Source organism: Theropithecus gelada, chromosome 2 (assembly GCF_003255815.1).
Source record: "Theropithecus gelada isolate Dixy chromosome 2, Tgel_1.0, whole genome shotgun sequence".
Classification (NCBI taxonomy): Eukaryota; Metazoa; Chordata; class Mammalia; order Primates; family Cercopithecidae; genus Theropithecus; species Theropithecus gelada.
The window spans coordinates 185,315,896-185,334,611 of record NC_037669.1 but is presented as its reverse complement, the minus strand read 5'-3'; the positions used below and the strand labels follow the sequence as shown (position 1 = coordinate 185,334,611).

At 39.2% G+C, this 18,716-nt stretch overlaps 1 protein-coding gene across 1 annotated transcript in view; it reads right to left on the bottom strand.

The window, feature by feature from the left end:
- LPP (LIM domain containing preferred translocation partner in lipoma) overlaps positions 1 to 18,716 on the bottom strand; it is a 724,515-nt gene that overhangs the window by 5,990 nt on the left and 699,809 nt on the right. The window contains exons 10-11 of the mRNA XM_025374584.1: positions 6,727 to 6,905; positions 34 to 154 (exon numbers count right to left, since the gene is read on the bottom strand). Coding sequence (XP_025230369.1) covers positions 34 to 154; positions 6,727 to 6,905 — 300 coding nt within the window. The remainder of the gene's footprint in view (positions 1 to 33; positions 155 to 6,726; positions 6,906 to 18,716) is intronic.

The following is an 18,716-nucleotide window of genomic DNA, read 5'->3' as shown; positions in this document are numbered from 1 at the left end:
CACAGACTGGCAGGGCAGGGGTGTCAACCAGACCTCGCATCGGTAGCAGTGAACATGGAAATCTCGATCCAAAGCCACAATACGGACAGTCTCCTCCTGGCCCGGGGCTGGCATAATAGGCTCCTTGCACACAGAACATCGCGGGGCAAATTTCCTGAAAATAGAGAAAGAGTTCTGGTTACATACTGCACATTGACACTGAGGTGGGACACAGAGGTAAAAGGAAAAGGTGGAACCTGAGTCAGGATATCTGCTTCCTCATCTGTAAGGTGAGGGAGTTAGACTGAGGGACTGTGGAGGTTCTTCCATCAATAGGTGGCAAATACTGTGATATTTGACAAGGTGAGAGAGTGAGCGTGTGAATCGCTTGGGCATGAAGAGCATCTAGCATCTCTTTCCTGCATGGTGTGTGGTATGAAATTCACCTTTAGATAGGTTCTGAATGCAAACCCTGTGCTTGGGCTAGGCTAACTGGAGGAGAGAAAAAAGTCCTGTCCAGCCCCTATTTGTTTCTGACTTTTGCTTCTAGACTTTTGTATGCACTCCTCAGGTCCCAGAAAAATATTCTGAGGCTGGTATCTTTGCCTTGTTCCCACCTTTTAGAGCTTCTTTCTTGTAAATTTGTCTTGACTTCTAGGAACTGACACAAGAAGACTCAAATACATAACTTTTCAAAAGGGCAGAAGTTAGTGAGTTTAAATATACATTACACAAAACTGAAAATGGCCAAGTCTACATTTCCCACGTTTTTTATTGTGTTAACCTTTTGCTTAAAAATTAAAAGTTAAAGAGCTATCAAATTCTTTAAAGGATTTTAGCACTATTAAAGGGTGAGTGTATACTAACGCACATACACATACATATACATATACATAGGCATATGTGTATGTTTTTGAGGCTCCTGGTAAATAATTTTAATATTTATTAATTTCTTAGTATTTCTTAATATGATCAATGGTACCTAACTTTTTTTTTCTATGACAGATTAATTGGCTGAAAATATAGACCATGTATCTATCTGTATCTTCTGGAAATTGGAAGTGGTATTTATGAAGGTATGAAATGACACATGATTTGAAATGGACATGGATAAGAATTGAAGAGATTTTAAAAAAGAAAATCAGACTATGTGACTCAGTTTTTTTCATGGTACTTGTTTTAAGATAAATGATGTTAAAAATTTATCTATTTGTAGTGAGACTTAAAAAGAAATAATGATAGTAATCTAATACTTTGCAGAGCACATTATGGTTGTCATAGCATTTCTACATCCATTATACTCTATATGTACATATTAATTTTCCTGGCAGCACCCAAAAAGCATCTGTATGGCTGCAATCTAAATAAATATGAATTAAGCAGCAGATCAATTGATTGCCGTGAAAGAAAAGTTAAAAGGATCATGGTACCACTACAGCAGTAATCAGAGTTGTTATAATTGGTATTTTATATAAGAAGTTTATATTCAGTGGCAAAAAATTGCTTTGGACTACCAGATTATTTTTAAATCTGGGTCATCAGTGGTGAAATAAGTAGGCTTCTGGGATCAACTGCAAAATTTCCTTTCCCCAAACTCTGTGAGGGCAGAAGTATGTTTTCCTTATCAGTGTATCCATAAGCCTTCTCCAATTTCCCCAAATAGAATTATCTACTCCTCTAACACAAAAATTCAGTCACTGAATTTATCCATTTTGGTAGTAATTGTTTGGATATATTTATGGGGCACTAAACTCTAAGCTTCCACAAGATAGAACTTTGCTCTGTCTCGGAGTCTCCAGAAACAATCACTGTGACTGGTACAGAAAAAAGAAAGTTGGGCTATATCTAATGAAATGAATCCGTCATATTTCTCTGTAAAAATGATATTAGTTGGGCTTTATGTTCAATCTCAAGGTTCTTCCTCTTTGGGAAGACATAAACTGTATTCTTGCTGAGTAATGATTCTTTCCTACCGATTGGCCTCATTTCCATGATGAGAAAAACCAAAGCAAAGAGGCAGGAGGTGGTTCTCATAGTGCCTCTCACAGCGTTCCTCCAGTAGCAATTGGAGGAGGGTTCACAATCCCAGGTGGTCTATTTCAAGGCTTAGCTCACTGAGTGGACAATAATCATAAAAATACATTTGATGAAAACACTTTTGATGATTAAAGTTACCATTTATTGAGTGCTTATTATATACCAAGCCCTGGTAAGCGCTTCACACACTTGACATTGTTTTCTACTGACAGCAACATTATGAGGAAGTATTTTTATCATTTCTACTTTACAGCCAACAGAGCCAAGGCTCAGAGAGGGATGATCTTGGTCACCTTGTATTCCGGCACATTTCTGGCAATCAACAAATGGATGCTGATTAAATACCTAAATGAATGAGGGTAATCATCTTGGTAAGAAAGCACAGATAGGGGAATAACGCCTCCATACACACAGGCAGTTAAAGAAATCTGCTTTCCTGGGTTTTCTCACTGGGATTACAAGAATAAGCAAGGACTTCCCGTACAGACCTGAGACGGAGTTCTATATATTTCTGCAGTATTTCTATTAATTAATTAATTTTTTATTTTTTTTATTTTTTTTATTTTTGAGACGGAGTCTAGCTCTGTCGCCCAGGCTGGAGTGCAGTGGCCAGATCTCAGCTCACTGCAAGCTCCGCCTCCCGGGTTTACACCATTCTCCTGGCTCAGCCTCCCGAGTAGCTGGGACTACAGGCGCCTGCCACCTCGCCCGGCTAGTTTTTTGTATTTTTTAGTAGAGACGGGGTTTCACCGTGTTAACCAGGATGGTCTCAATCTCCTGACCTTGTGATCCGCCCGTCTCGGCCTCCCAAAGTGCTGGGATTACAGGCTTGAGCCACCGCGCCCGGCCTCTATTAATTTATATATACAAATCCCTATTGCAAAAATGATACAAGATGGTTACTGTAAAGTTATATATCTGTATACACAAACACACATATGTATATACACACACACGTATATTTCCATACCAGTCAGACTGTGGTAAGTGCTATCTACAGCAGACTTAGAAAACTCTATAAAACACAGAGATTAAGATGTAAATCCAAACGTGAAAAAAGGGAGGGGTGGAGATCCGGGTTTTCTTCCAGGAAATGGTAACTGAGTTGGGCCTTTGAAGATAATCATTTAGGTGAAATGAGAAAATGTGTATGTGTGTGTTGGTGGGGGGGAGATGGTCTTCTAGAAGACAGAGTCTGCAGTGGTTGCAGCGGTCATCTGAAATGACATCTGTGAAAGATTGCATGTCCAATAGGCTGGAGAACATGAGCCAACATTGACCAAAGGTGATTATGTAGAGGATGGCCCATTAACAAGGTCTCAAAAACAGTATTCCAGAACCTTGCTACACAAAGTGCAGGCCATGCGCACCTGGGAGCTTGACAGAAATCCAGAATCTTAGGCCCCGCTCCAGACCTGATTTAAAATCCAAAGTTTAACAAGATCCCTCTGTGGATTACAGGCACATTAAAGTTTGGGAAGCACTGGTTTAAAACACAGACTAAGGCTGGGCGCGGTGGCTCACGCCTGTAATCCCAGCACTTTGGGAGGCCGAGGCAGGTGGATCACCTGAAGTCAAGAGTTCAACACCAGCCTGGCCAACATAGTGAAAGCTCATTTCTACTAAAAATACAAACATTAGCCAGGCTTGGTGGCGGGTGCCTGTGCTACTTGGGAGGCTGAGGCAGGAGAATTGCTTGAACAGGGGAGGCGGAGGTTGCAGTGAGATGAGATTGCGCCACTGCATTCCAGCTTGGGCGACAAGAGCAAGACTCCATCTCAAAAGAAAGAAAGAAAATAAACAATAAATAAATAATAAATAAATAAAAGGCAGACTAAGCAGGTGAGGCAAATCCCTTCTTATGGGTCTCCTGTATTTCAAGGTAATCTCCATTCTGAGGTTGCTCCAGTTACAGCAAAGCAAATCTCCCCGAACACAGAGAACCCTTTCCTAACTCTGTGCCTCTGCTTTTTGCCTGAGTTGTTCCCTCTGCTAGGAATCTCGTTTCCCACTTAAAACACTCTTGATATTTCCTTCCACCAAGCCTAGTGTGACCGCAGAGCCAGGTGATCTGACTTTGACAGCGCCAGTCCTTACCTGTGCCTGCCTCATGGAGTTCAGCCCTTTCTCCCTGTGTGCACACTTTCTCTGCCCTCCTCCTGGCAAGCTCCTTGCTGACAGCGACTTCTCTATATATATTTGCGCAATTTCTCTCCTTGTATCTCTCTCCTTCAGCATTTAATGCAGCAGTTGGTACACAGAGGGTTCTTTATAAATGTGAGCTGAGCTGAATTAACATGCATTTTCTAAAGGTCCACAGAAGGAGACCCACGCAAAAGGACCACAAACAAGGCCCCAAAAACTGTCTGGAGGAGGAATATCCCTTTGTCTGCCCTCTCCTGGGTCTTTCAGTGACGAGCCTATGCTGGACTTTCAGCTGCTTTGCATTCTAGTAATTTTAAGGCTCATAAATAAGAGTTCCGTAAAACAATTTCTGATTTTCCTTTAGGAAATGGGGAAAGGATCAAAACACTTCTGTCTCTACATACCTGCCAATCACAAAGACAACATTATTATTATTTTTTAATTTATGTTTTAACGTGCATTGAACTAGTGGGAAAGGTTAGCTGGGGGTTTTAATTTTTTACCCCCCTTTTAGTTGCTCAAGTCTGCCTTTTTGGGAGCTTTCAGACCCACACACTTATGTCACCAGTCACCAGTCTCTAATTATGCTCCCTACCCCTAGACATGAAAGATAAATGGCACAGATATAAACTTACATTTGTCAAAATTGATTTCCTGCTTTAATTGAGGGGTGTAATATATCAGTCTTTTCTAGCCACAGAAACATGTGTGCTCTGATTATAAGTATCAGTCTTTCTTGGATTAGGGTAAGTCTAAGAAAGGAGAGAAACAGTCACAGAACATACTCCCCATTGAGATCTTTTCACTTCCCTTAAATAGATGCAGGGATTTTTTAATGTGTAATTACAAGCTAAAAATATCAATAACGTGAAGTACAATTTATGCTGTGACTGCCCTTTAAAAGTGAGTCCTTCCTTGTCTAATTCAGGTTGCAAACTTCTGCCTCTGGGGTTTTTTAATTCATTCATCCTCACGTCTTTTGGTGAGGTTTTCACTTTCTTTGCTACTTGGAAAGTGGTTAGGACATTCATTTTTAAAATATGAGTCTCAGGTCTCCAAACTGCTTGTGGTAAGTGCTTCCTGGTTGTTGACAATCAACACAGTGGTGACAATTAACTCAGAAGACTTCACACTTGGAGGCCATAGAATGGATACCCAACCTGGTGAGCAATACAAGCTTCATCTCTTTGATAGCCTCAAAGGCTGTCTTCAAAGCCACTGCCCAGCAAACACATACAGAAACCTGAGTCCACCATTTACAGATCATATCTATAGGTTTAATACCATCCATAAAAATATAAAAGAAATGTTTGCTGGGCACCGTAGCTCATGCCTATAATCCAAGCTCTTTGGGAGGCTGAGGCAGGTGGATCACTTGAGGACAGGAGTTGAGACCAGCCTGGCCAACACGGTGAAACCCCCTCTCTACCAAAAATACAAAGATTACCTGGGCATGGTGGTGCATGCCTGTGGTCTCAGTACCTTGGGAGGCTGAGGTAGGAGAATTGCAGTGAGCCGAGATTGCACCACTGCACTCCAGCCTGGGCAACAGAGTGAGACCTTGTCTTTAAAAAAAAAACAAAACCAAAAACATATATATATATATATATATATATATAAAAAATAAATGTTTTATATAAAAAATATATATAATATAAATATATATATTGTTTTATATATAAATATATATATAAGACAAATGTTATCAACTAATTAACAAACTGGCCAAATAAAAATAAGCAAAATACAAAACTGTATAAACTTCTTAATTTTCATAAAGACCCCAGCCGTAATACAGGAAAGAAGGACCTACAAATGAGAGAAAGGAAGTAGTGGGGAACAGATTATTTTGGGCTCATGAGTAACTGGCCTTGATCTTGAGGCATCATTTTTTAATCCTTGTCAAAAGAGCACACAATTTGCATTCATTAATTCTATTAAAAAATAACTTGAGAAAGAGAAGACTTGGGTGGAAGAAAAGGCTGGGGAATGGCGTGAATATGTTGACAATGGCATGAAACTGCCTCTGAATATGTGAGAGGCTTGCATTAGTAAAAGAACTGAATGGTTTTCTGTGTCTGTCCACCATAACTTCCTATCAGTAGAGTGGCAGGGATGTAGAGATTAGCTCTTGAGAAAACTCTGGGTTGTCACAGCTGAGAGAGCTTTAGAGAGGGTTTGGTCTAATGACCAAATTGAAGAGCTCAAATAAGTTGAGCAATTGCCAAATGTCACACATTTTGTTCATATTTAGGCCAGAATCCTGTTTCTTTCTAATACATACACACTATAGCTGAGCCAGCTTTTTCATCATTAGAGTTACCCAGAGATGCAATGGACAAGCTCTGGGGAAGCCCTGACACAGAGATCAGGCTGGATGACTGCATGGATTGTCTGATACTGATTCCTGCATTGGATGAGGGGATCAATAAGCTCTTTTGAAGTCCTCACTAAATCCTGAAATTCTGTAGTTCTGAGAGAGAAGAATGTATGCCCAGATGCCAGGCAGTAAGAACAGACACCAAAAGGACTGGCAGGGTGGCGACGAGAGAGTAGGTTGCCTACTTGTGGAAGTCCTCAATGCAATGAATGAGCCCGCCAGCATCCACAGTGAACGGGATCCCATCCAGGCTGCGGTGGCACATCACGCAGGTGAAACAGTGAGGATGATAGGCCTTCCCGGTGGCTCGGAGAATCCGCTCCATGATGGGCTTGGAACACACATTACACTGTTCCAGAGTATTCTGGGGAAGGAAACAAACAACATTAGACTGGGACAGAAGGGGGTCCATGCTGCATGATAAGCCTCTTTACAAAACAGATTGTGTCAAGTCCTTATCACACTACTCTAAGGAAGGCATTTATCACCATTTACAAATCACACCTACAGCTTTAATACAGTCCTTAAAAATATGAAACAAGTGTTATCAACCAATTAACTAACAAACTGGCCAAAGAAGTGTGTTACAGAGAGAAGGAAACACAATTAGATGGGTCAGATGGCTTTTCTAGTATCATTTAGGTAGTAGGTGGCAAGTCCAGAACTGAGAACATGTGTTTTCTGACTTCTATCCTTGTTCCTTTCTTTGTTTCCTATAGCAAAGGTGATGGCAAACTTTTCTCCAAACTCCCATATAGTAAATATTTCTGGCTTTGTTGTAACAACTGAATTCTGCTATTATATCTGGAAAGCAGTCATAGATAGCATGTAAACACATGGGCATGCTTGTGTTCTAGTAATACTTTATTTACAAAAAAAAAACAAAAAACAAGAAAACAGACAGTGGGCTGGATTTGACCCATGCACATAGTATGTTGACCTTTGAACTATACCACTCGAGTTCTCCAATTGAAGAATGCTTCACTATTACTTCTAAAACTTGATTCATTATCAAAGACATAGTGTGACCACTTAGACCATAGTACGATCGCTAAGACCTCTACTTTTTACAGAATAGTCTGTCAGATAACTGAGACAGAGCATCCTAGATGCAGAACCCAAATCAGAACTCAGCATAATCAATTAGGCTTCTGATCATTTAAAGCTTTGATTTACACACCATCTCCAAGTTTAGAGTTCGTAAACTCTTGATAGAAATGTTGAATGTACAAGGGAGCTGGTTTGAAAAAGTGAATTAAGAAGCTCATTTATCTGGCCTTAAAAATATGCTAAGCTTTAAAAATATACAGCACCCCTTAAAAGGGACACTGCTTAGTGAGTAAGGTCACAGAAAGATCGGCTGTTAACTTTCCATCCCCCGCTTTAATCCCATGCTCTTACCAAACAACCACGTTTCACATGTAAAATACTATATTCCAACTGAGATATCTGGACTAACTCATTGAGTTTATAATCAGGAATAAACCTGGGATGTGGATCTTATTAGAAAGAAGCAGAACTGAATAGGATGTGGAAATTCAGGCGTAACTGCTTTTTTTACCATGAGGATATTTAAATGGCTATGAAGCAAGAAGTGTCTGTATGCAGGTAACTAGTGTCCTTATGTCTAACCTATAGCAATGACCTCTGATTTGGCTTCTTTGTTTGCATCTCTATTCTTATAATACTCCCCTTGCTCCTGCCTCCAATGACTTCCAGTTTTCTTTCCAAACACAGATGTGGTCAAGTACAAGTACCTTTCTGGATAACAAAATCTTAATGGCTCCACAATGTCAAAAGAGCTCACTCTTTACATGGTATCCAACCCTCCTTTCTAGGCTCCAAGCCTCCTTTCTAGGCTCAGCTTCTCCCAAACTACTCACTCTTGTTCAAACCTATGTGAAACTCCCATACTCCTGTGCCTTGGCTAATGCCTAGATGTATTGCAATTTGCCATTTTGACCTTTCAAGGTACAGGCTAGAAGGCCATTCCCCAGGGAAGCCTTCCTCAATGGTCCCACTTGGAATGAATTGCTTCTTTCTCTCCCATTCCTGAGCACTTTATTTGCTTTGCTCACAATACTTTAAGTGTGCACTTTATTTAAATTATTTATGCATATGTCTATTTCCTCTACCAGACTTTAATTTCATTAAGGGCAGAGACTATGTCTTAAGAACGTATTTCTCTGTCCTATAATGCACCCAGCATACTGTCTGAAATAGAAATAAGCCTGAGATGAATGTGTGCAAAAAGAATGAACGAAGGAATATTGTTTATATCCCACTCTGGCAGCACAGTGCTGGCCTGACTCCCTTAACTCTGGAATCCATCCCAAGATGAATTGGTAAATCCATCATCATCCTTCCCTCAAAGCTGTGGTTGCCTGAGGTTCTGAAATTGCTTCGTATGCCTCTGGTCACAGTCCGAACGCATGGAAACTATTAACCTATTTGTTTTTCCCATTTTGAAGTGGTGAAGTTAAAATAGCAGAAGAGCACAGGGTAAGAGTCTGGAGATGATGATGGTTTGAAGAATGAGGGCCTGTTTCTTTTCTACCCTGACAGTCTGAGCTAATGTGGCTGGAAATTGTCTTCCTAGGACTTATGTTTTGGTCCTCTGTGGGTTTTTACCTTTTTTTTTTTTTTTTTTTAAGTCAGCCCTGTAATGGAGTGGAATAACCAGGAAATGTTTGACCAGAAAATGTTTTTGTTTGCATTGAGGCTTGGCTGCAAGATTCAGCTCATTTACTCAAAACTAGCAGCAATAGAACAGGCTTAGTTCCTATGGAAAGACCTTGTGGTCTACAGATGCTGCATTCAAAGAACAGGTAATACAAACACTTCTGCAACAAAGGAAACAAAGTAAAAAATGTGATTAAAATCAGCCTATTGCAAAATGCCCTCAAATCGGAAAATAAAAGCTCCAAGAATGCAGTTGACTGGCATCCTAGGCTAGTGAATGATGTAGAAGGACATGTTATCCTTTACCAGTCTGCGCCTTTTACTGCAATCTTCCCCTTTCGGTCTCCAGTGGGGTCCACTAGCAGCCTTTGAGAAAGGAAAATCTCACAGTGTCAGGGAGGAAGGGTCTGGGAGTTGCCTTAGTCTAGGCTCTCTTTCCACAGGTGCGCAGACAGACTTTGAGAATGGATCTGCTGGACCTGAGTTGTGGAGAGCATGAGATGCAGAGGTGGGACTGGTACCCCAGTTACCTGACTCCTAATAATTCAGAGAGGAAGCTAAGAAATTCATCACGTGGCCATGAAAAAGGAAAGCTGTTAGGTGAAGAATGTGAATTATCTTTCTGACTTTGTCAAAATCTACTGTATAACATTGGGTAAATAATTTCTTCCTTCGATCTCAGTTTTCCCATTTGAAAAATGATTAATTCAAACTGTAATTTTATTAATCTGTAATAAATCAGTATTAACAACAATAGAAAAAGGTACATGTTTACATCACCAGAAATATACAAAAACTGGATAACCCCTTATCAGAGGTTTGAAAGGGGCATTCATTTGCTAGAAGCCCAGACTATATTACCTTTACTATGCACCTCCACTGATAATTCTAGAAATTGCTAATGGTAATATTGTAAGCACCATAGAGGGATATTTTTGTGTTTAGATGATTATTTTAAAGCCAGACATGCAAATATTGTGTTCATCTCAACTAAGTTAACATGAAGTGGTTGACAAAACAGTTTTGAAAAAAAAGAAAGTAAGCAAATAAGTGAAAGAGGGAGGTCTCTAAATATGCCTATTCAAATCACTTTTTTTGTGTGTGTAGTAGGGTTGCCAGGATTGATAGCTGGGGATTTAAGAGGAAAGAGCACATTCCAGTTTACGAACCTTCAGTATCAGCAGTGTGCTTTGTGACTGGACTCCAGATCCAGCTCCATTGCTGTCCCATGCACTCCTCCTCCCAGCTGCCACACTGAGCTTTCTGCCACATCTTTAATAAGCAACATTCTTTTACAAGCCCAAGACTATCTTATACCCTACTTTGCTTAGAGAATGCCTACTCATTCTTCAAAGTGAAACCCAAATGTCACCTCTTCTGAAAAATCTTTCCTAAATCTTTTTCTGTTGTATTCCAAGCAAAATAAGTAACTTCTTCCACTCCCATAGGATTGTATTATGCTTCCCCTATGACACTGAACACAATGTACTTGATTTAGTGGTTTATGTCAACCTCGATGACTAAACTGCCATCACTCCTCCCTCCTCCCATGAAGCCATAGTCTGAGGTTGTGTTTCCTAGGAAACAAGTTCTGAAACAGATTTGCACACAGTTAGTTATCCAGAAGTGTCCTTGCAATCAACACCTGTGGGAAAGTATAGGAAGTCCCTATACTTCTTATACTTCCTCTTCCTATTGTATATTCTATCTACAGTATCCACAATAGTAAGCATCCTTGCCCAGGGACTACAAAGTCTGTGACACACAGTAAGTAATTGGTAATCAGCTGTGGAAGGCCTTTGGCCAAAGCTGAATGAAGAATGCAAATTTTATTCATTTTGCAGCAGGCACTGTTTGAGGATTTTTTTCCCATAAAAAATGTTTTAGGCTACTCCAATGAAAGTATGGTTAAAGTGAAAAGATGTAAGAGTGGCAGAAAAAAGCAAATTCTGTTGCTAAAAGTCACAGCTTATAAACTTTTCTGAAATGTTGGCAATACAATTGCGACTAAAAACAAAAAACTCAGTGAAACTAAAAATTAAATCACAAATCAACTTTGTACAGAAAACTCCCAAATGCAACTGTTTTTAAGTCAGAGATACAATGGGGTAGTATTTTTTCCTATCCTTGGATATTGTGTAAATAACTTGTAACTCACAGGCAGAAAAGCTAAAGAATCGTATGAATATAAATGAAGCATATAGGTAACATAAATATGAACTACTAATGAGATGATAAAGAATAAGAATATTACCATTATTTACATATTACACAGGTATACGTAAGTGTTCAATTTTGAGTATTTAAAATCAAGATATATAGTCTTCATTTACGTAAGTAATTGAAGATTCAGAAGACTATAAAGTGACTCCTGCCATTTGGAAATGTTAACATTTTCATTTTATAAAATTAAAATGTGATCTCATATTCATCTTTACCTTTTTTAGGTACAAAAACAATATCATGAAACAGGAAAGATTCTTGGAAAGATAAGGAGTGACATCTCATGATCTAGATAGTTTAGGTCTTGTTGAGATAAGAACAAAAAGAAAAAAGAGAGAGTTAGAAGACATTCAGTCTTGAAAAGTCTTCAGTGATTACACTAGCCGAGGAGTTTTCAACTCCTTTTACTTGGCCATTCACCCAAAATCCTTTCTTTAGGGAAGCAATTTATCAAAAAAAGCACATACTAAAGAGCCCAAAATCACTTCTGGCTGAAGGGCATGAAGAGATGGAACCTGTACTATCTGAAAAACTATGATTCTAGTCCAACTGCTGGATTCAAGATAGGGAACACAGCTAGTGACAGATTGGGAGTTACAATACAGGTCTCCTAATTCTCTGTCCAGTGGAGACTCTCTCTCTGCTATATCACATTATATGGAATCTGTATATCAGTAGACATACTCTGTATTTTCTGTATTTCAAATAGAAAGAAGGCATTCAGGCTTACTATCTGCAAGTTACATGCAAATAAATAGAGAAAACATGTTAAGATCTTAAGACAGTTTATCTCCTAAACTCCCACAGGATAAGAGAAAACTTGTCATTGGATCCCAAGCATCTACAACAGTATGCTTGCATAAAATTAATGTTCCTCAACCATCAGTTAGTTAATGAATTAATAAACTCCAAGTGAGTACTTTATATAAAATAATTTTTGTTTTGTTTTTTTCTATTTAATCCTGCAAAACAATTCTTTAGTCTAGAGCTTTTCAACTGGCAGGTTAACACACAGTGTGCTTCAAGTGGGTTCTGGGTGCACCATATTTGGGAGGGTTTGGAGGGACCAGAGGTGTCCAGAGTTCCTGAGTGGTTGCCTTGGGACAGGAGAGATCTCATCCACGTACTCCAGTGTGCTGAATGAATGTCATCATTTTCCACATGAACTGGGATGTGAGAAAGGTTGGGAAGTGCAGCTCAAGTGTAGGTGTTCCCAACAGAATGGCAGTGTGGTACAGTCAAGAAGGAGCAGGGCTCCTCAGCCAATTTCTCTTGAAATGCCAGTGCCATTATTTGAACTCAAAATACTGCTATTGCCCAATTTAATTATGGAATACAAACTTATTCTATACCTTGATTCTGTTCATCAAGGTTGCTTCCCAAATGGTGGCAGTACTTTTGGGTTTCCTTTGCAGGTGAAGATATCATTTTACCTTGGTAGTTCCCATGACTGTATATTAGATAACCTTCCAACGGCTCTGCCTTCCTGTGAGATATGCACTTTTTGTTAACATTTCTCTTGCTCTTTCTAATGTCCTTTGCCTATATCTTAATCTAAGTCGATATTTGTATCTGTATATAATGTGTTTTTTGAAACAGACTGAAAATAATAATCTCAAGCTTAATAGCATCCCACCCCGTGACTGTGATTTTTCAATTAGAATCAAAATTCCTCTTTTACAGACGAAGGTTTTCCCGCTAGATAGGAAAAGTTTTGAAACAATGTAATAGATAGCATCAAATCTCTAAACTATATTTTTTTGATGTCATGACACAGCCCCCTACCCCTGAAAATGACAGCTATGAAACACATAACTGAAAATTCAGTAAAAGAATTTCAACTTTTTTTTGTTAATCTTCTGGAGCACAACTTTTTGCATGTATTGCCTCAGCTTTCTTATAAACTCTCTTCAAACAAACTTCTCACATGCCTCTCTAAAGAGCAGAGCTGCCTCCGCACTGATTCTAATACTGCAGAAAGCCTAAAGAGTGGAACAAAGCGTTCAACAGCCTGGCAGGTACAGAGGAAGAGACGGAAGATAAAGACGCCATCCCTGCCCTCAAAGGTTCCCAATGCAGTGAGAGAGGTGGACACAACTATTAATCACCAACTGAGGCAAAGGGCATGACAAATTGCTATCATTGAGGCACAAGTAATGAATGATGGGAACGCAGAGAAGAGAGTAATTACTTATGAATGGTGAGAGAGCAGGCAGTATGGTGGTGGTCTATGACTTTAACAATCTATTCTAGTTGTAATTGGATTTGGCACTTGAAATCAAACTTATTTTAACCCACTCTGGAATTAATGTTGTGCTATAACAAGAGTCTTTAATATCTAATACTCTTTGAGAGGAGTCGCAGATAAGCCTGCACTGAAACAAATTCATTGCACAGGAAGAATATTGTAACAAAACCTGTGTACTAAACAGCACTGGTGAAAGGGAACTCAATATTGCCAGACATGAACATCCATTTTTTTTTTTTTCTTTAAAGACAGAGTCTCACTTTGTCACCTGGGCTGGAGTGCAGTGGTGTGATCTCAGCTCACTGCAACCTCTGTCTCCCGGGTTCAAGTGATTCTCCTGCCTCAGCCTCTTGAGTAGCTGGGACTACAGACGCGTGCCACCACACCCAGCTAATTTTTTATTTTTAATAGAGACAGGGTTTCACCATGTTGGCCAGGCTGGTCTTGAACTCCTGACCTCAGGTGATCTGCCCGCCTCGGCCTCCCAAAGTGCTGGGATTACAGGTATGAGCCACCGTGCCCGGCCGAACATCCATGTTTTAACTAGCACAGACAAAACCTATGTGTTACTATTAAAAAGAATTTAGAAAAACAATTTTCTTATAAAATTTTCTGTTTGTATTTGGACTACATACACTGGCTTTAAAATTAAGAAATATGCCCTAAAGCCGTAAGGAAAAAGCCAGCGGAAAGAACAAAAAGATCACGGCAATGAGGCTGTTCTATTTAATTTTGCCATGAGCTAGAAATCACATCCTTTACAAAGTAAATTATTCCCTGTTTTTTATTCTTAAGCACTAGGGTTAGGATTGTGATCTGAGCTTTAGTAAATCAGAAAAGAAAATCTCAACTATAGAACATTTAGTTTATTTATACCTTAATGCCCAGAGAGGTAGTATTTTACTTTAAAATGCGTAACCCATGTGGCATGCTGGGTCTTCCAAAACACTTCTCTTGAATGTCTTCTGATCCTTGAAAAATGTGGGGCAGGGGGAAGGGGAGTGAGAGCTAACGGCTGTGGGTCACACCTCAGTCACATCTGAGAAGACTCAAACGATGGTGAGAGCGAAAGAAAAGAATTGAGTTCCTTTCCTTCTGAGACAAGTCAAATGATAGATTTTGCCTTTACAACGTAAGTCAGGTGAAGATTTATTAACTCAGACATCAAAGAAGGTCTGCCATATTACAGTAAGAGAATTAGTGAAACATTAGTAAAAAAGGTGATCTGGGTTTGAAAAGCTAGGCAATTTTCTTGATCTTTCTGGCCTTTGGTTTCTGTAGACTGAAGTGTCTACATTGCAGTGTTGTGACGTTTAAATGAGTTCACATATTATCAAAGCGAGAACCCAGTCCTGACTATATAATAAATGTTAGTTTTATAAATTCCCTATACAAATTTGAAGGGGCTAAGACATTTATTCAATTAACTTGTCATCCTTTGATCATTTAATGTAACTACCACATTGAAGCACTGTATTTCTATAATTTTTTCCCTTCACCATTAATTCTCCTATATTTTATATCTGTCCTTTTAACAAATGGATTCTCTAAGGAATTGTGTATATGATACTCTGGGATAATTGGATAATGTCATAACATAAAATGGGCTTCTAGATTTCTAAGTGACTTTCCCCTGCTTTCCTGGGAATTTTGTGAAAAAGCTCTTCTTCTATATAAACCTGATTATACCCCAATTCCATACATTTCTTAATTCTTCATAAAAGTAATTTATATTCCTTTATATACCAAAAATAATAACTCATACTTTGATTTGGTACAATCCTTTAAGTTCGCTAAATGTACACAAACAGGAACCCATCTAATCTCCAGAACAATCTGGTATGGGAGGTAGAACGGTAGAATTCTTTTCCCCATTACACGCCACACAGCTATAAATGCAGCCAGGATTTGAACCTGTGTTTTCTAAAGTACAAACAGAAAGGCTCATTCTTCTACTTCATACTGTTCTCCAATTAACAAGGTTCTCAAATATCTTTCTACCTTATCCTATATAAAGGCAATTATTCAGAATGCAGTTAATAATCTTTAGCATGCAGATTTCCCATAGCCTTTCATAAACACATAGTTTGGTTGAGCTTGAAAAATTCCCCGAATCATCTTGCCCAACTGTCTCACCTTACATACTAGGACACTGCATTCTGGGAAGCTGATTTGCCTATCGTGGTATATTTGCCCAATGTGGTATACTATTTTGTGAAAAAGTCCAGGACGCAGATGACATGGTGCAGTGCTCTTCTCCCAACCCACACTAGGTCCTTTTTGGAGTACCAGCATTTCTCTCTGGTGTTCTGGCCCATTTAACAATAAGAATATGATAAAAATTAACATAATTACTTACATGGCCAATGAAAAATTGTTAAGCTGAGTATGTTATATTACTTGGGTTTTGTCACTGTCAAAACAAGATTGTTGCACATTGATAAATATGGGGGTCCTCTGGCTAAGAGCTCAGAGGAGATAATCCTATCCAAAGCCTCACATTATGAAGCCTTATGCCCAGCCTTCATAATTCCAAGTATCAGCAACCTATAAACAGAGGTTATTAACAGACACACAGACCAGTTTCACTGAGGGAGTGAATTTCCAGAGTAGCTGGAATTTCACAGCACCTTGAACAAAATTCCATAAGCTACATGGGTGTCAATGTTCTCATCTGTAGAATGGGATACTAAGTATTCTGCCTTACCAATCTTCCAGAATTGTGAGAATTAAATATGATAAGAAATGAGAGAAGCACTCTTTAGGAATGTAAATAGATATAAAGATATTGTTATAAAGCTCTTTTCGCTGGAGAGAATTACTGTAACACAGAAGGATCGACCCTACATCTTGGTTCAACAGCCTCTGACTCATCAACTGAGCCAACTTCTATCATTCTTATTACTGGATAGAAGTAGACAAGTATAAAATACACACATAGAAGTAGCCGTACTCCCTTGAATATTGAATATTGAGTTTGGAAAAATACAGATTATTTTGTTTTTGTTGTTTTGTTTTCAACAGGTAATTTTTCTTGCCATGTATCTTATTTAGTTTACACACTGGAACGCCTATCAAGTGATGGAGTAGTTACATACCATGCATTTAGAGTGCGTACAGAGAAGTCTATGAGCCAATGAGAAGCCTCATAGAGTTCTCTGTCTCATTTGCGGCAGTTATACTTCGCAGGGCCCATTTCCTTGACTTAACCGTAATCAAGGTCCAACAAAGCCCCTGGAACCTGCGCCTGTGAAGCCCCATCTTGACAACCCTCAATTTTGTTACCTTTATTAAGAGTAGACATGGGGCCTTGATAGAGAAAAAGACTTATCTTTGGGTCACAGTACTAACTAACCCCAGCACTAAACTAGAATTGCTGACACAGATGTTTACAGAGACTCTGTATGGCTCAGTGGCAAGGAGAAATAAAGCAGAAGTCAAGGGCTGTATTCTAGTCTTGCCAACGTCAGCCACCAGCAGTGAGTTTTGTACAAAGCATTTCCTCTCTGGGCCTCAATTCTGTCAGCTATAAAATAAGGGAATTAAGTTAATAGGCCTTTTGGTCCCTTGAAATGGAGGGATTTGAGGACTGAACAAAAGCTTCAATAGGGCATGGTTCTTTGTCTTGTTCAAAGCATCACCCTCCGTTTCCAGAACAATGCCTGGGGCACAGAGAAGGAGCTCAGTAAATATTTTAGTAAGTACATGAATGAACAATCATTTGAGAATACTCCAAAGATTCATCCAACAGCATCTACTCCCAGAGACATACCCCAAATTTCATTACCATCCTTGGATGGCATCCATCACCACGTATGTCAGCAGCCCCTCTCCAGAGCCAGACTCTGTTTCTTTACCCTGTTGCTTTCTTCATAGTCCTTATCACGATGTGGTATCACCTCATGTATTTAGTTGCTACTATGCTTCTACCATGCTTATTGTTCATCGTCACACTAGTTTGTTCAAGACACTACTGCATTTGCAGGCTCTGCAGCAGTGCTTAAGACATAACAGGCAATCAATAAGTATTGGCTGAATACAGAATTAAATGACATTAAATAACCTAAAATCTAAGCCTCTTACAAATTTTGTGTTCTTTATTCTATCTCAGCAACAATATATTTTTTAAAAAAAGAGTGCTACATATTTCTCTAGGAATATAAATGATGTGAAGTTAATCATACAACATTGAAATTAGGAGAATGCTCTTTTTACTTACAGTATTTGTCTACCATGGGTAACTAACTCATCCAGGGGAATGTCTAAAACCCGTGCTTAAGCGATGATGTCTTTAGCTATGTGTATAGACAGTAATGACTGCCTGCTTGCACATTTCAGATCAGAATTAAACCAATTTGAGTCATCCATGAGAATCAAGATCTGCAAGCAGAGACTAGAAATGTTCCCAATACCATTCCACTCACATGTTGGTTCCCTTCAGAGTTGCCTGAAACTCAGCCCTGCCAACATGTTTATTATCTACCTGGCTTTATGAATTACAATTACTTCCTAAATTATAGTAAGCTACAAGTGGCCTGAGCCAAACAACTAGGGTCATGGAAGGTCTCTCTTTGTACTCCTGGGGATGACAGAAAAGATCCTTTGAAGCAAACTTGATTCTCTTTCAAAAGAAAGGGATAACTTTAAGCCTGTAACTCCCAGGAGTGGCAAAGAGAACAGCCAGAGGGCCATGAGCTAACTTCAATTCTCTAGAGATCAGATGAACAGATTTGGCAATCATTTGGCTTCTGTTGAGAACAAGGCCTTCTAATTATACTTCTGCCAATGGAAGACAAAAGACAGCACATGACTTAGGAAGGCCATAAAGACAAGCCAACATCATGGCTGTGACTGTGCGGTTTCCTTCCGAATAGAGCACTGCTGATGTGTATGTCAAATGCCGGCTCGAGGACCCATTCATGAGCTTAAAACCTCATGAGGAGCTCAAAAGGAAGCTGGTGAAGTAATTGGCTTCCCTTAAACCGTATCTTGGCTGTAATATTTTCTGACACGAGAAATAAA